The sequence below is a fragment of the Mycetomoellerius zeteki genome, unplaced genomic scaffold (genome assembly GCF_001594055.1).
Source record: "Mycetomoellerius zeteki isolate Tzet28-1 unplaced genomic scaffold, Tzet1.0 scaffold135, whole genome shotgun sequence".
In the NCBI taxonomy this organism is placed as follows: Eukaryota; Metazoa; Arthropoda; class Insecta; order Hymenoptera; family Formicidae; genus Mycetomoellerius; species Mycetomoellerius zeteki.
This window is the reverse complement of record NW_017256287.1, coordinates 958,415-977,112: the sequence shown is the minus strand read 5'-3', so window position 1 is coordinate 977,112 and position 18,698 is coordinate 958,415. Positions and strand designations below refer to the sequence as shown.

Genomic DNA, 18,698 nt, shown 5'->3' with positions numbered 1-18,698 from the left:
TAAGTCTCTGAAAACTTGTAAGGACAATCTCTAAAATTTTTTTTACGCAGGGTAGACTACTTTAATCAGTACACGCGAATATCTCGAAAAATAGAAATTAAAAAAAATGTTTCGGACAAAAGTTTTATGATTTCAAGGAGGACAAAAAATGGTGACCTTGGTTGACTTTGAGATGTTAGGGTTAGGTTAGGTCGTAAGGTCGAAGTTATACAAAATTTTTCAAATGAAAATCCCAATTTTTTATTCCATATTCTTATAACTTATTTTAAGAGTTTTTCAACTATAACGCTATAATAAAGTACTTTTTCGTTAAGTAAATTTTAAAATATGATATTAAATAAAAAAAATTAAAAGCCTTAAAGCGCGGTAGTTAGTGCGATTATATTTTCAAATAGAGCTTTTTTTTATAGGTATAATGACCGAACATTTCGACTCAATTCGAGTCATCTTCAGCAGTCTTGCAAATTTTGGATTCTTGGAACAACATCAAGTAAAGACAGTAACGAAGTGCAGCATGGAAAGTCTCTCAGATTACCATATCTAAAGTGTGTAACCGTCAATTAGCTGTTTAACTAAGTGCGAGCTACTACACTCCATGACTGCATAATAAATTATAAATTACTATCTTTACTTGATGTTGAAAAAAATTTTGTTCATCTTACAAAAATATATTGTATTTTGTGATTTTAACAAAATAATCCAATGATAATCGGCCATTTGTGAATAATTCTCTCTTTTTTTGTTACCAATACTATATCTTTTTTCTCAGTATGAAAGTTAACAAATCCAAAGAGGACTAACTACCTTTTTCCCATGGATGCACTTAGATAATGTCTCCGTTCTCACAATGATGACGTCGACCATGAGATAATAGGAAAGAAACGGGAAAAAGCGACGGCAGGTTCGGCACGGTGGAAATGATCCGTTGCAAAATCGCGGTCGCGTATTTGCCTTTAATTTGCCGAGCGAATTAACCAGATATTTGAGGCGGGCAAACGATATCGCCGTTATCATCGATGCTGAGGATGGAAACGAATCGGCGATCTCTTCTCTCTCTCTCTCTCTCTCTCCGAAATTTAATAATAATTCTCGTCTCTCCCCAAAACTCCACACATCGCCAAATATGACATCGCCGATGAATTCCGCGTTGTATCTATCAGCAACGAGACTGATCGCCTCTCTGCGCGAGTTCGATGTTGTCCGAACGGAGACGGAAATTCGGAGTAGAAATAAATTATAAACGCGCTCTCTGTTTAAACAGCTAACGAGCCAATAGTAAAGCCGCGCCACCCCGTAGAAATAGAAACTACAGGGCGGAGAATTTCGTCTCTATAAAGAATGTTTGGCAATTGATAGGATAATTAAAAGAAATAGTTTCTTTTCTTGTGATTTATCTGTGGCATTAAGGAAAAGCCGCTGCCTTTTATTTCATCGAAATAATAGAGGCAATAGCCATTCAAATTTTGAAGATATTATCAAGGACGTTATTGTAATCGCACGTAATCGCTCTTCGATTTAATCCTAATCGGTATTCGCTCTGAAATTTTATTAACTCATATGCGCGGATCCAATGTATTTTAATTAATATATCTTTGCTTAAAATTAATATAATTGAATGATTTTTTTTGTAATTTTGAAGATCAGAATATTTCCGAGGAATAATAATTATAATTCGTGTTAGACCGACAAGAATAAATCAATTAAGAGAAATAAATCTATTTTTGTCAAAGTGGATCTTAGTATTTAAATATTTCAGAGTGAATTTACATACTTAACCAATTCTGCAAACCGCCAAAATCTTTTTCGGTCTTAAAATGCAATCATGAACAGAATTGGAGTAGTAATATCACACATTAAATTAGCAAGTAATTTAATAATTTTTGATACTGATTAGCATCTTAAAACGATATTAATAATTTGATGTTGATCTAAGCATCTTAAGAACTGTAAATAATTTAATTTATTACGAAAAATATTGGGACAAGATCATGTAATTTAAATATGTTTATTTCACGTGTCATTGTAAAAAACCATTAATTTTTATGAACAATTTTTCACAACGCAATTGAAGAAAATGTCCGGGTCCACTGCATCTGTAAATATCAATTAAGATTAAACGTTATGTTACTATTGCATGTAAAAGCAGATCCGCACATTAGCAGAATTTTCAAAAATAGATATTCGTTGTTTTCGAATGATTTGTGTGTCCGTCGGCTTTGGAATTTAGTAAAGTTGCTCGTAATTCGAGCCAGAAGTCGTTCGTTCTCAGCGTTATAATTGAAACTTTAACATTATACGGCCTCCCCGGCTATTTCCGCGTCTCTTCTGTCTTTGATATGGGCGAGCGCGACCACATACCTCGTATAACAGTTTAACCAGCATTCGAATTCCTACGGAATTAGTGCGAGTTCGCCTGTGAAATTTCTCGTTCGCGTTATCCGCGGATGCACAGTTTGCCCTGGGAGAAATGGGGCGAGGAGCGGGGGATTGAGGTTTCGATGCGAGACCACCGCTTACGGTCGCGACGAGGGGATGGTGGCGAAGGGGTGAACGGAGGTCGCGAAGAATGGCGTCGTGAATTACTTTTCCAAATGCTCCCGATCCGACTCGAGGCTCTCCTTTCTACCGCGCCGCTTTAGGGTAGAAGCATCCAGGGGTAGGTGGCTCTTCCAATTTCCAGGCGTGCCAACCAGATTGAATTTCTATCGTCTTCGACAACGACGACGACGACGACGACGACGACGACGACGACAACGACGACGGTTGGCGGCCGATCATTTCGCGAGATATCGGGTAACTGGGTTATGTTTGCGAAAATGGCTTCGAGCCTCTCGATTTTTCTTGGTAATGCTACCTCTTCGTTCCCGGCAACGTTTTCTTTCTCTCACTTGTGTCTTCACGCGTCTACATGTTTCTCCGTCTTCCTTGCTCTTCGTTTCGCTTTCTATCTCCTCGTTACCAACTCTCTGTTCTGCCCTTGCGAAACCATCGTTCGATGAGACGAATCGAATGAATGAGACATCGAAAAATCTCACGTTGATCGACTGAACGACCACGAATTGCGTCTCGTTGACGTCTATTACATCAGATAGAGAAAAGCGGTTACAAAAAGGCAGATAATATCTCTTTGGTATTTATTATTATTTTGCAATGCAATTTATATCACAGGGAAAAGATCTTGAATTGAAACGTTGAATTTTTTAAATATGTCAAATACAAGCATAAAATCGATTCAGAATAACCATCAAAGAAACTACAGAAATTTAATTAAATGTTAACATTGTAGAAGAATAAAGTTGTGAGAAATGAATTATAAAAACCTGTAATAATTTATATTTAATATTACAAGAAGATTAACTTTTGATCAGTAACTAAAAAGTAACCTTTCCGTTTTGTTTAATCTTGCGTCTATGAAATAGGAATATTATCGGTTATTCCAATTTTTCAATATGTATATGTATCCAAATCGTAGTCATAGCTCGCAACTTCGTATCCGACGGAGGACATGTACAGCGAAATCCGTTGCAAATAGCTCCTGCGGGTGCAGTAGTGAAGTTTGAGAGGCACTTCCTTCATCCCCGCCTACTTTTCCCTTATATCGGAAGACGAGATCAGAAGAAGAGGTATTACCAAAGCGAAAGAACGGCAGGAAGACTTTCTCTCGTCTCACGTCTCACGTCTCACGTCTCTCGTCGTCGTCGTCATTGTCGTCGTCGTCGACAACGATGTCGAGACACCTCTCTTGTCCGGGAGCGTGCGAGCGACCGGTGTGAACTTCGCCGTAGGGGATTATGCAAACGGGAGTGGTTTCTGAGTATAGGAAGAGAGATAGATAGAGAGAACCGCCGCGTTGCGTAGGGGTGGATGATGACGGTGACGGTGCCTGGTGGTGGTGATGGCGGCGCGGCGAGCGGATTCCCTTGCTTGTCATTACCACGTTTGTGGCTTCCACCGCCCGGGGTGTCGGTCGCTCTCTGTTTCGAGGAAGCCTGGCGCTAGAGAATAATTGTAAAAATTCTCGTTCACTCAGTTTTACAGAATATATTTTTTTTATAGCGCGTCAATGACGCTCTTAAAACTAATTACAAGCGCGCGCCAAAAACCACACGCTAATCTAATAATATTAATCGAGATCGTTGTCTCGCGAAAATGCAAAACAGAAGAATCAAAATTTTATAGCTTGCATGAGTAAGTTTCCGGGAACTGCAGTGTGGTAGAGCCATTTTGAGAATTTCTAGGGAATTACCACGCAGTTGTTGAATTGTTGATTTAAAGTAGAGTGTTTTGTTTATGTTGTATATGTAATCAAATTTTAGACATAACATAAAAAGTTATTTGCATTAATAATACATCGATAAATCAGAAGAAATCCCTTATATTTAATTTATTTTAATATTTTTGTTGAATGTGCGGTGTATTTATTAATTTTTTCTTTGCTGTAAATATATTTTACGTTTAGAAAGAACCTTCATTATGACTTGAAATGGTTTTCTAGTTGGCAAAACGATGATAACATAGCGTGGTGAAATTCAAAACTAAGTAGTCACGTTTAGCACTGAATATGCATTGAGAATGCGAAGAAAGAGAGAGAGAGAGAGAGAGAGAGAGAGAGAGAGAAGAGACATTGTTTCATTTAGCATTAGAACAACTGGCAGAATCAGCTGATCCCTTCACCGCGTTTAAGTAGCAGGATGGTATTTCCAGATTCTAGTATTAACAATAAATACTCCTGCGGATTTCCATGAGCTTAATATTCATGATGTTGTTTATCTCATAATACTGTAAGTAATGCAAGTCATATACAATGATGTGTAATAATGCTAATAATACATATAATGTAATATTACATATAATATAAATTTAATTTATATTATTATGATATTTTTATGATTATCAAACCCACCCATTTCATAAACTTTAAATATAAGAAAGATTTTAGTTTTAAAGATTTGTTGGTATCGAGCTTAAAGAAACAAAAAGGCGCGTCTGAGTGGACCGATCCGCCGCGTTAGAATTTATGCATCTGTCGCACCGGAAATTCTGTGGTTTCGTGAGCGGTCAGGACGGTTTCAACCTTTTTAGTAAAGCGCAGAACGTAAGGTGCTCTTATGTTCAACTTAGTGGGTTTGTTCATTCCCCTCGGGATCGTCCGCGAAGTAAAAAAAGACGTCGGTAGTGGCGGCAGTAGCCGAGGTTTCGGTTTGGAGTTCTCGAGCACCTCTCTCTACTCTTTATTACTATGTAATTAATTGTAATGGGGATTTCAACTGGGAAAACAGTCCTTCGAGAGCTTCCCCTTTTGTTCGCTTATTCTTGTTTCTTCTCTTTTGCACGTTTTCCCACTGCGTTTGAGTGTAATACCTATTTTCATATTGTTTCTTCTGTTTGTCGTATTTTCATATTTGTTTCTTCCCTTTGCCTCACCCTTTCTCCCACAAAACTTGCAGGCGAACAAGATTTGTCTCCGAGTTTGAATTCGCATGTGGCGCATAATGTTCTTTTCGTGGTTATATCCTCAGCGAAACTCAGAGCTTTCGAGGCAGTTTGAGATTTATCATCGAGAAACTGAAACAAGTTGCTATATATAAATTTTTATATACGTTACTTCATGACGTTTTTCTGCATTAATTATGTTTTAGTAGCTTATGTAATTTTCGACGTTTCTTTGTTTTAGATCGACCCAAAGGTAGCATTTCCTAGGAGAACACATCCAAAGGTAAGAAGATTTGTTTGCTCTTATTGATATTATTTCATTGCATTATACGTCATTATTATAATTTAAATTGCTCTTTCTATATGCATCGTATATGTTTAATCTTTATGTAAGTAGAGGAGCGCGCGCGCGCAAAAATGTGCGAATTGGTATGTGGACTGCTCAGGGAACACCTTAAAAATTTTAATTTTATATTTTTTACTTTTATATAGTATATTATGTTATAGTTAAATTTAGTTATGCCTTGAAGATTATTATCTTCTGGATGTTTTTAAAAGTAGCTTTTTTTATATTTAAAATAACATCATTGAGAGAAAGATATTATTATAACAAAGTGACATGAACGAAGCGCTGAAAATCACCATTACGAACATTATCGGAAATGATTCTAACATGAAGAATTGAAATAGTTCATCCATTTGCGAGCGAGTTGACGTTGACGTTTATAATACCAATCCTTTCGGCCTACGGCGTGGCAGGGTGAAATAGCGGGTTAACGAGAATTACTCGTAGCCGTGCTCGCACGTTCATTTGGAATGCGCTGTTTTTGCCAGGCATAGAAAAAGCACGGATGTGGAAACGCGTCGGCAGGGTCGACGTAGGGCGCGGGTGGGAGGGACAGCTTAAAAAGTCAAATGACGACGCGTTCAGAGGGCGTGATTGAAGAGAGAATAATAAAGCCGACTGACCCTAGCAATAAGAGTAATTAAACGTAATTCGCTTCGAAACCTGGGATTACTTCCTTGCCGACGACGATAATCGTGGCCGACAACGTTCGGTCGCGCCGAGAAAACGCGCGGGAAGCATAACGTGGAAAACGTGAAATAGCTGATAGGGCAAGCAGGATAGAATAGTTGTACGAGTGCACGCATACAAAAGTGATAAGGGTAGAGTGACGAGAGAAATTTGCGCGACTTAATAATATAAATACCAGGCATGCGAATTACCGGCGAGTGACTGAATTGCGCTAATTTTAATTGTATCCTTTCTCTTCTCCCGGTGACACGTTCTCTCTCTTTCTCCTCCTCCCCATCTCTCATTCTGTTGCTATTCTTCGTACTCTGTATCTTTCCTACTGCTATTTTCGCCACTTTTGTCTACCATTGCATTTTATATGTTTTTATAACACGTGCGCACCACTTGCCGGCTAGCTTCTTCACTCAAATCCCTCTTCACTGACCCTTTCAGCGTTTTATTTGGGTGGCAGAACCCGAAGGGACATAATTTACGACGCGCGTGTGGCTGAAATTACGACCCGCGAATGCCGTCGGTAATCACGCGTCTCGAAAATCTGAGAATAAGGTGTCTGGCAATCTCGGGCTAAGAAACATTTGCCAGAAATCGGGAAAAACAAATTTTGAATTGTGAGAAATAGAACGTTTTGGTAGACTTGAAATCAGGACAAACGTCACTTTTATGTTGCGTATGACAACCTTGCTTGGAAGTTCCAACTAAATCTCATCTATCACAAACGCAGAATGTTTCAGTGCCAAAATTTTGCATTCCAACTTCGGAACTTTGTCTGTGAGAAATAAAATATTCTCACAAATAATATAAAGCGGAGATAACTCGACAAGGCCTCAAGACGATTTCATATCGAAGATAGTAACCTATATATTTTTTATTCTGTATGTAATGATTATTTTTCGTTTTTTGATGGTTTTAAATTTATTTCTTTTATTTTTGGTATAAAAAAATTAGTCCGATTTACGCAATATTTTTCTACCTTATGACTTAAAGATCTGCCGAATAATCCTTAATATATTATAGTATCGTTTAAGATGACCTGATAAACATTGTACTAAAGATTCATGTTCATAAATATAGAGTAATGAATTTGATTTATTAGAGATAGAAAGGAAACTTGGATTTAAAATCTGGGTCACGAATAATAAGACTATTTTAGAACAGATCGGATAATTCGAACTCGCGCGACGTGATCCAATTGATGACTTCATAATCGAAGTTTCTGGAACTGATATTTTCAAATTTCCAAACTTTCTGGATGTAGTGTACGACATTTATTCTGCAGCTTATACAAGCTAATGTGAGAATGCATATGATGCTCGAAATAACACAACTGGCATTATACGTCACACGTAATGTTTGTAACGAGTGCAACATATACAGTTTCAACGTTTTGGGAGTCGGATATGAAACGAGAGATGTAATTTTCATAAAATAACGCCAGCTTTTTCCCAGGCGTCACTTTTATTTTACATCTTCGCGTTGCAAAGATTTGAATAAATTGTGCCAGTGCACGCTTCGAGATCGGAAACTATGCCAGGAAATTATTTTCCACTCGTACGTGTTTGGCGCGATTCCGTGATATACGGCTACTTACCGTAAATATATTATAGAAGAGATATGCTCTATTTTATATTCGTGTACGGATACGCCTATTAATGTCGCGTACGCATATCTATAATACTTGCAAATGTGTAATTTCAGAAAATTGATGAAATAAATTTCATATTTATTGTTCCTTGAATAGGGATCTGAATATGAATCTTGACAATTTGTGATCTGTAATACACGTATAATACGTTGCGTCGAGTGTAACGCGTATAGCTTGGAAACAAGTCTACACGATTCTATGCACTCGACTGTGGCATGTTCAACTAACGAATGCTCTTCTTGTTATAAGAATGAGGTTAATAGTCCGCGATTTTGCTCGGCTACACACGACTCCTGATTCCGCCTCGCCTGCGAAGTCAAGTTAATATCACTCGTGAGGGCACACAATAGGACACTTAATACCGCCGGTTCGTCAACACCCGAAACGCACGTTACTATGTTAGACCCGCTGAACTTTGGGAGAACGGTACCCGCCGCAAAGTTCATTGAAATGTCACCGAGTGCTCCCGCGCTCGTCGTAACAACCTCCTTGAGACCGCATGCCGGAAGCGCTTTGTTACCGCACTTCCGGTCTGACGGAAATGGCGCAATGCGCTTCCGACACGGCGGAAAAGTAGCGACAGTCATTACCGAGCCTCTCTGCCCCCTTCTACCCTCTTTACGTCGCTCCTTTGCTTCAGTCCTTTGCTGCTTCGCTCCTTTGCGGTAAACGCACGAAAAAAGACTCCGGCAAGGATTTTACCTCTTTTTGGGAAAATGCGAGGCGTACTTCAGATAATTGTCTGGAAGTTTCGTAAACAAGGAAACGAATTGGAGGCACAGACTTGCTCGCGGCAACTAAAGATCCATTTTTAATCAAGGAGATACGTGATGTTTCTTTTTTTTTACAAGAAATTAACATTCAAAAATAAATGTCGCTTATATCTGAGACAGAATATCATTAAAATTATTATTTTACAGTGTCAAATGCTGCATATATATTTTATGTATATTTATTGCTAAGTAAACAAAATATTTCATTAGCAGTTAGAAAAATTTGATATAAAGGAATTGAAAACTTTTATTTAAAAAATTTGCTGTGTTGATAAATTAATATTTTGATTGCTAAATCTATTTTAAAAATACTCTTTTTGAGGTAAAACAAGATTGAGCTGATAACAAAATTCAATGTTAGAAATAATATTAAAATCTCAAAACGGATTAATTTTGTGGCAACATAAATATAGCTTTTAAAAGTATATCTGTTTGGTGCAATCTACTTAATCTTCCTCATTGATCTTACGAACGCAAACGTCATGAGTGTGCTCAGTGTGTTCAAATGTGAGAGTTGAACTATTACATAATTCAGGTAAGCAGAGAAGGTTCTGGTTCGGTGATAGTACAACGCGATAACCCGTCGTAACCACGATCTGGAAAACTATAGCAAGCCCGAGGATAAGGGACGGATAACTAGTGCAACATATAAACCGCGCTAGCCATCGATGGTGCAGCATCGTCCCCTTAGTCGGAACGGGCAACTGTTCGGGACAGTAATGGCTTCGCCAACCCTCGGTATAATACCCACTTGTTACTGAGTAGTAATACATATACGCAAGACACACAGACGTTGTATATATGTATATACATACGCGGAGGATGTTACTCCAACCCGCTGTGAGCTCGAGAGGCATCGCGAGAGAAAGAAGAAATAGAGATGCAAAGAAGAGGGAGGAAAAGATGGAGAAAACGAAAAGGAAGAAAAGAGATACCGACAAGACGGAGATGAGTAAGAGTAAAGAAAGGGGAGGGAGAGAGAAAGAGAAAGGAAGGTAGATGCGGAAAGGAGAGAAAATCTAAGAAAGAAGGGCGGAAAAGCCGGGATAGTTGCACCATGTCTCGCGTAACGAGCTGTCGGCTCCCCAGGGTGTTCAGTTTTCCCTTCGCTCGCTCCTCTTTCTCCCTCTTTCCCCCTTCTTCCTCTTTCTTTTGTCCGCTCCCCCCTTTGTCCACCATAGCAATATCTCTACCTACGTGCTCTTACAGCCATACCGCGTACTCCTCTTTTCACAAACTCGTTTTGTTTTGTCCGTTGAGTGAGAGGTATCCACTCACTCGAATCGAACGGGGCGCCAAGTATATCGTTGATACTCAGCAACCCCCGATCGCGCGACAGCCTCCTCTCCGTCGCGTCGTCGTACTTTAATGTTATCTTATATGATTTGTTTGACTTTGCCTCGCGAAATCCTCCGGCTTGTCGTCCCCCGTGACGCCTTCGTTCTTCTTCTTCAGCGAGCACACGCGTGCAATCCGAATCGTGGAACTTACACGTTGCGGAAATAACTTTTTCGAAACATCGCGAAACGATATCCTTTTTCCCAAACTATCGAAAACTGCTCGGCTACGTTTATGATTTATATACAACTGATAACTAAAAAGAATGACAAAAAGATTAAGGTATATAATTAAAAGAATAGATAAAGAACACATAGATTATAGATTAGATCATAGATTAGGTCACAGATTATAGATTAGATCATAAACATTGTATGCTTGGTTGAGACGACGATGTTCCAATATTATTAAATCATTAAATCCTAACTTTAACTCTAGAGGATTTAAAATAATATTGTTCTAATGTTGTATAGTCAGCTCTTTTGTGGATATAAATCCAACCAGTTAAAGATTAACTTTGTAGTGTAACTTTAAGAATGAATAAGAAATATTTAGCACATAATGTAGTAAAATCAGCAAATTTCATAAATATTTAAATTACTTATGTTATATTCTCTCATATAGTTGATTGCAATATTTTTTTTAATTTCCACGAAGGTAATTGCACTAGAGCAATATCATTGCAATTTAAAGTTAACTGCAGAGAAGATTTTTTTGTTATAATTCTTTAATTATACTGTGCTCCAATTATACCTACCACGCTATGCGGAAAGTCATTTCACAAAATTTAATCAGTTTGGAATAATGAAAGAATGAAGAATCGTGAAATGTTAAGGGTAACGAACTTCTTTAGAATGCGCAATGAATATGTAGAAGAAAGATCTAAGTTCAAATAATTAGCTAAGATACGACGTTGAAAAAGAAATGCAATATCCGTGACCTTAGAATATATAAATTTGTGCAACGGCACGTCATACGTAAGTGACGCAAGATTCGTCAACGGGGTTGAATGTTAAGGGATCAACCGACGTCATTGAAGGGTTCTCTCACGAGGCCTATTCGTAATTCCGACCGGAGCAAGGATTACAGATGTGTGCACATCCTTTGGCCAGTCCCGGTCCCATCTCGTGCTTGCGTCCCTTGGCTCAAAAGGGACTTGTTACATACATCTGCGCAGAGCTAAATATGCTCCCGGGCAAACTCCCTGGTCGGCATTAGAGTGAAATCCCATGCATTTTATACGCGCCCGGGTCATTCAGCGCGACAACTCGTCGGTTATGGCGGCTGTGTACCCTACGACAATTTCCCCTGTCCTCCCACGTAGCATCTTGTGGACACAGGCTGACCCCGAGGAGCCCATCCCCTTGTCCCTCACGTAACCTTCCGGCGAAGCCTTTTCTCCTTCCGCCGCTTTGACGCGCCTACTTTCCTCTTCGTTCGCTGGTCTTCCGGCTATACGGGCGAGAAAAACACGAAGAAAGGGGGATGACGTGAACCGGAGGTGGAATGTTTGCGCGGCGTAAGTGCCGTCTCTACTCTCTGTGCAATGTCGTTCCTCGTCCCCGAAGGTCTGCCCGAGTCTCGAGCAGAGATTGTTCACGCTATTCGTGCTATTCGAGTGCGTTTATGATTGCGGAGCTTCCCGGGGGAGCTTATGTGTTCTCGAGAAAAAAAAATACGTCGCTTCAGGGTCACGCTTGGAATACGAAGAATATCACTTTCGCTACTATTAGCAAAATGTACTTCTGTACACGGGTACGACTCGTAAAGCAATTTTAATCTGCCACAAACGTATACTCGTATACTGTGTCAGATTAGTATCGATTTGCTACTTCCAAGGAAGATCGAACGTTAACTCGGGAATAGTCACCTAATTTCTTTTTTGTAAACAATCTGAAATATTTTTACATCCCAATTAAAACTGCTATTATTAACAACATATTTATATTGTGTACTATATGATTGTACACTATTGATTGTTTTCTCATTTATTAATATTTAGGAATATTATGGATACGGATTTACAGTTACAATTTTCTGAAAAAAAGTAAGTAAATGAAACAAATATTAAATGGAATAATCACGTTAAGAAGCTTATTATGACAGTAGGTATTCTTAAAAAAATAAAGATTTTAATTAGTATGATGCTTTTTTTATTGCGAGTCATTTTGATGGACTTGCATATCTAAAGGTTCGTAAAGAGTAGTTGTTAAAAAAAGAGAAAATATGTTCAATAATATCTATATACAAAGCAATATTTTACAATTCATATTTTTTCGCTGCTAGAATATAAAAATGTTTCAGATGATCTGGGTTTCCGGGATAATATTTATAGAAAATATTAGCCTTTTCTTAACTTATCCTTGCAAAATTGCTTCCAAAAATATGCTGACGTATCCATACTGATGTATTTTGTTAACTCAGGATTAATATGCAATGTAATAGTCACTTTAGTTTCATACTTATTTTCTATATAATCGCAAAGGTAACGTTACACTTACGCAATACTTGATTCAAACGGTCAATACTAGGAATATTTTGCTAAAATTGAAGAAAATAATATTAATTAAGTCACCGTGGCCAAGTTACAAACGAGCGAAATGATTGCGACGGTCGCAGTAATGATCGGCTTCCGAAGTTACATTGTCCGAACCTACCCTTCCCTTTGCGATAAATCGCCGAGGGATAATCTTCAAGGGAACTTCCTAAAACGCGAGCGACCGCGCACTACTATGCCCGCGTATACTTTGACCGCGAATTGTTCCGAATCCACCACCTGTCGCAGCTGACAGTAGTTTTCCTGCCGACGGGAGACGGAAGCCTCAGATATGTTGTGTCACATTGAGATAAGCTGAGCTCCGCGTGATGGAGCAGCCCGTAAACTCCGGACGGCCACGCCATGATGCCACCGAAATGGCTGCTAGATAATGTATAGCTATACGTGATGCGCGCCGTCGACCTCTCGTCTCCTCTGTCTTATGAGCGTATGCATACGCGTATGTAACGGGTGTTCCGAAAATACGCTAGTGATAATGCTGCTTTGACATTTGTATTTGATTTCCGCAATAAAAGTTACATTCCCGACAGGTTTACGAAATGCTTAAACTTATACTATCTCCATTGATTGTTATCCTTTCTCGTTCTTTCTTTAGATCAGAGTTTTATGTGTGCGTATCCTTAAGGATAATGTATTACACGTAATTTTTAATAAAATAAAAGAATTATAGAAAAAATTATAGATTTTTATACATTGTATTTGAAAGTGATATAAAAAGTGTGTGTGTGTGGCGATTTAGAACCTGCATCAAAAATTATTTGTAACCGGATGAAATCATTTGTAATCAAATGAAATCATATGAAATCAAATAAAATTATAAAATCTTGTAGGACAACATTCCAGCTTATAGTGGTTACTCTCTCATTTTATATAGATTAAATAATTCTACATAGAAGTGCTAAGCGAAGCTGGATCGAAACGAGATAAGTTAGAACGCATGTACATACATCGTGTATAGCCCATTACAATTAAGATCTCCATTGCAGATAATTGAAGAGTAGACGTAACGTAGCAATTTTCAGAAATCCTTTGTACGTCATTTAATAGCAAAGCATACCTTATCTTCTAATATACTTGATAGCCAATTTTAATGGCATTTCACAATGGATTACGGTGAATAAAAAAACGGAAACAATGATGCGACGTAAATAACAAAAAAGAGAAAGAAAGAGGAGGAGATAACTATGCGCAGCGCGCCATTTTTTTCCGCTACGCGGCTCCCACGTCTGACTCGAAAGCTCTTCGCCGGGCGCGCTTTTCACTGCGTTGAATCGACGCGCGGTAAAAGAGAAGGAATGCAGCGCCTGTGTCTATTCGCACGCGTTTTCGCATCTCTTTCCTCTTTACCTTTGTCCGCTAGCGTCCTTCTTCATCCCTTCGTCTCTTTGCACATATGTGCGTCGCGACGCGTGTGCCGCGTCGCGTGGGTTGCATCTCCCTGAATAGGCCTGGTAATTGCGCGTTTAATATTTCAGAGCTTTTTCCGCGGCACAGCGCGCATTGTGCGTCCGCGCGATTTAGCTAGAGATCCTGTCCCGTCGCCTTTCATCGCTCATCTTTCGTCTTGCGCTCGGTCGTCTGTTAGTTGCAACATGCCGGTCTAGCAAAGCGCACTCGTCCCTCTACCTCTCTCACTATCCCCTCGCTCTTATCTCGTTCTCACCTCGTTTGCGATTTCTTGTTCACGTCGTATTTCAAGTTTTGAATTATTGAGAAATTTGCGCCAAGATATAATTATTTATTTCACAAATACTTATTGATTTTGAAGCCGATATTGATGTTGCATCAGGTTTATTATTTTATAATTTTTTATCATTACGAGTTACTTGTTCTTTTGAAGTAATAGGAAAACGATAGCTTAAGTTATTAACATTAAAATATTATACACGCTTAGAGTGTGTTAAGCGACTGTTCTCGCATCAATAATGCGAGATGATATCATAGAAGATTTCGCCTTGTGGTCTTCCCGAACAATCGCCCGCAGAACGGCTTTCCCAAGACGAGCGACTATATCCGTGGCCCTCGATAAGGTACAAAGGGTAGCCTAATGCGAGCTTGCCGACAAAGCGCCATTTCAGGATCGCTTCTACTCCCTCGCCTCTGCCTCACCGTTATTCCCACCTCGAGGCGACAAAGACCCCCGGCGATCTCAATCACAAATTGACAATAAAAAATGTCCAATTAACCCCGAGAAGCATCGGGGATAGATGGAATCGGCTCGACCTCGCACACCATCGTCGGCCGTCTTTTCACCGCAACGAAACGCGGAAGAGGGGACACGGAATTGGGGAGGGGGAGGACCGGAAGGGGAAAAGGGAGAAAACTCGCGCGAAGTTGGAAGCAATCGAGAAGGTTTAATCCCGCTCGATTGCGTTCCTTGCCCGGCAACCTCGGCCCACTCCCCTCGATCCCCTTTTCGTCCTTTCCGTTTCGCTTCCTCCACCCACCCCGTAGCCACTTTTCCCCTTTTTATTACAATCGACGACGACAGACTTTGTAAGTGTGCGAGGATAAAGGGGCATCTTTTTTTCCTCGGCGAGAGATCGCGAGCTTGAGTTGGTACTATGTGGTCTACGCACGCACGGACACACGCACTTACGCGAGGAGACTCGACGAAGGGAGCTTTCCTTAGATGGATGTCGCGAGAAAAGAGGAAGAGGATTCAGGTGAAACCATCCCGTAAATATTCCATGGCCAATTTCCACGGCCGTGGGGAAATATAAGTCAAAGTGTTTAAATGAATCGGTGCACGACGTGCCGTTCTCGTATTTATTGACTTGCGTAATAGGATGAATTTTCGTTATTTCGCAACAGTTTAAGCGTTTCGTGTCATACACAATTATTAATCTTTTCATTACGGCCATCTCTGCCACGAAATGTATACGGTACAGCTATACAAGTCGCGTACATGTTTCAAAGTAATTACGTAAATTATATTTTACTGTTTAATGCATTGTTGTTCTTTATACTGAGAAAAAAGCATCAAGCATAAAGTAAATAAGACTTTTCAAGTGCTGCAATGCTGATAAAATGTATGACACATTTTAAGTTGTCTTTTTGCAAATAAAAAAAATCTTTTTAGAGAACATTTAAAGTTAAAAGACAGTTTTGGTGATCGTTAAGTTTGAAGATGGAATTGTTTGTTTTAGTTTAAATTTAGTTGATCAAAGTAAATATAAAATGATATTGATATTTCGAATTATATCTATTTTGATTAATTGTTCCAGATTTGTTATAATTTTGTAGGATATTAAAATCGTTATAACACTCAAAAAGAATAATATTTAATATTATTTGATAATCAATTGTAGTTTTACTGTTAATCTATAGTTTATATTACATGTACTATTTTTATATAGTACAGAGATTTTTAGTACTGAGCATCTTAGCCACATTATCACCCATTTTTTTCTTCGAGTCGTTATGCAATGTCGCCACATTTTTATTAATAGTATCCTAAGTAATTAATATTTCGTAACTTTGAGTCTAGAATCGATTCAACAACATTTTAACGAATGTAATTATCAAATTTTAAACTTCAATATTCATTATTAACAAAGTTATTGTGTAAAATGTAACTGGGGTGCCATAATACCATCTTCTCCTCTACATATTTGATTCTGCAAATCACACGCTGAATTGAAGCAATTTAATAATTTTTTATTTTTAATTTTTTTAGTTATGTCACTTTTAAAGTAAGAGAATGATATATTGTATTCATATTATCTTAAATTGTGAGGGCTATGCGTCAAGAAATTAAGTAAAAAGCAAAGAGAGATTTGTAAGTAGTTGTAGTTGTAAGAATTAATCAATCGAATATTTTCCTCATTTTTGACTGTATTAACGTAGTAACGTGTATAAAAAATTTAGTCCAAATCAGAGGTTGACCGATATGAAAACTGTTAAGTGTATTAATATAACATTAGACATTTGTTCAACTACCGGAAGGGTCATTTAAACTGCGTATGCTAATAATTGTGCATCTACATGGAAGATCAAATCAACCGTATGAGAAAAGGTACACCAAACTGATTATTTAGGTAATTTAATGATGGAGTGATATAGTAGTAAGCATATTTATAAAGTTGACTAAATCATTATTGGTAGCAAATGAACATAAATGTAACGTAAAAATAACAGGACGTAAAAGTAACAAAAATTAAATAAAAAAAAATATTGACAGTGCTTCACTTTGATTTAAAGTGAAGAAGCGTTTTGCGGAGCTATCAACAGCTCGTGTACTCGTAAGAGAGATTCGACATCTACTATAAAGCGAGGGTGGTCAAATGGTCAAACCATTTTCATGCACTTTTTGCCACATCATGGCGACAAATATTTTTTTCAGAGCGGCTACTAATCAATCGATCTAATATGATAGAAAGTTTTAATTAATTAAATTATTTTGCAAAGGATGGAATCAAATAAATTTAATGAATTGTCGTATTAGATAAATTATTAAATTTTTCTTCACTCCAAGACAAAGTAGAGTTTACCTCAAAATTGTTATCAACAATGAGCTCTCGTTACTTTGTAGAATAGTCCAGTCAAATGTTAAAATCAATCTATTTTTTACTGCAGATTTATTTCATTATGTTCTATGATGCATTGTGCTAATAAAATTATTTTAATTGACAATACAATTACGTTCGTGTACTACCAATAATAGTTTAGGTAACTTTATAAATATTTCATAGAACTAAATTCAATTTATTTAACACAAAAGGAAAATATTAAAGGAAACGTTAAAGTATTTTTTGATGTAACCCGACAGTTAGTTCGCCATATTAACTCTGAGATTGATTTGGTTTACCTCAATTCGAGTTGATTCAACTAATCATTTTTTACCGTACGTGTATATACGGAAATCGATTTATAAAGGCGACTGTAGACGCCCATAGTAACAAAAGGATTAAGTATATTTCCAAATTCGCGACATATGCTTGCCGCCAATTGTCTTAAAGCGTTGTACAAACATAAAATTGAATGCACATTATCTTTATACTTGAATTAATCCTTCATCTGGACTGCAAATTTCTATCCTTATAGAAGGATATTGCCAGATGTGCAAAAAAATACGCCTGTATGATTTGCCGAGAAAGCAACCGAGAAAAACAGTCTTTCAATTTTATTGTGCGTTGCAAAATTCGTGTTCTCGACCCGAAAATTCCTGGGCCGGCGCGTCAGAGCCAGGAATTAATCGTAAACAAATTTATCTTTAGTGCGTTTCGGGGTTGAACTAAAACGCTCAGATATTACAGGGAAGTAAGCTCGTTAGAGGGTTTACAGCATCGCCGGTGCGCGCCTTGGCTCCGGTTGGACCGCTAGTTCCCTGCTGACCCTTCGCCACCGTTGGAGCGGTAGTAGCTTGCGGTTTGGTAACCGCAGTCTCTACTGCGCTGTCGGTTGCGGATAGCCTGGACCTCGTGTGCAACCTCGCCGTCTGTTTTGCGTCGAGAGGGCTTTCAAAAACCGCGACTGCCGAACTGGCTGGCGCAGCGCGGCGCGGCACAGCGCGGCGCGGCACAGCGCGCTGCCGCTGCCGCTGCCTTCGAGAACCGATATTATGATGTAGGCCAGCACCCACCAACAGGAACTGGCCAGATGCACTTTGACGCTTGTCGATAGAGCAAGGAATGCGTGTAACATCGGTAGAAATCCGACTTGAGAGTGATGTCAAACTGATGCTCCTTGTATCGTATGCGCAAGCCTATGTAAAACTATCATGAAGGTATTTTCTTGGGGAAAAATTAAATCATTTTTATACGAGAGAGAAAAGAGAATTTCTTGCGTTAAATTTATAATTATTTCGTATAAAATGATTTGTTGGAACGATTTTATCATTCGTCAATGAAACGAAATATTAATAGCATTTCTTGGGAATATAGAACAAGACAGTTTAATTACCTATGTTGATTTCTG

At 38.5% G+C, this 18,698-nt stretch overlaps 1 protein-coding gene across 2 annotated transcripts in view; it reads left to right on the top strand.

Moving 5' to 3' along the window:
* The window catches only part of Rbp6 (RNA-binding protein 6), a 701,590-nt gene that overhangs the window by 432,710 nt on the left and 250,182 nt on the right, over window positions 1-18,698 (top strand). For both annotated transcript variants that reach the window (XM_018462127.1, XM_018462129.1), the window contains exon 5: window positions 5,675-5,716. In XM_018462127.1, the coding sequence (XP_018317629.1) occupies window positions 5,675-5,716 (42 nt within the window). The remainder of the gene's footprint in view (window positions 1-5,674; window positions 5,717-18,698) is intronic.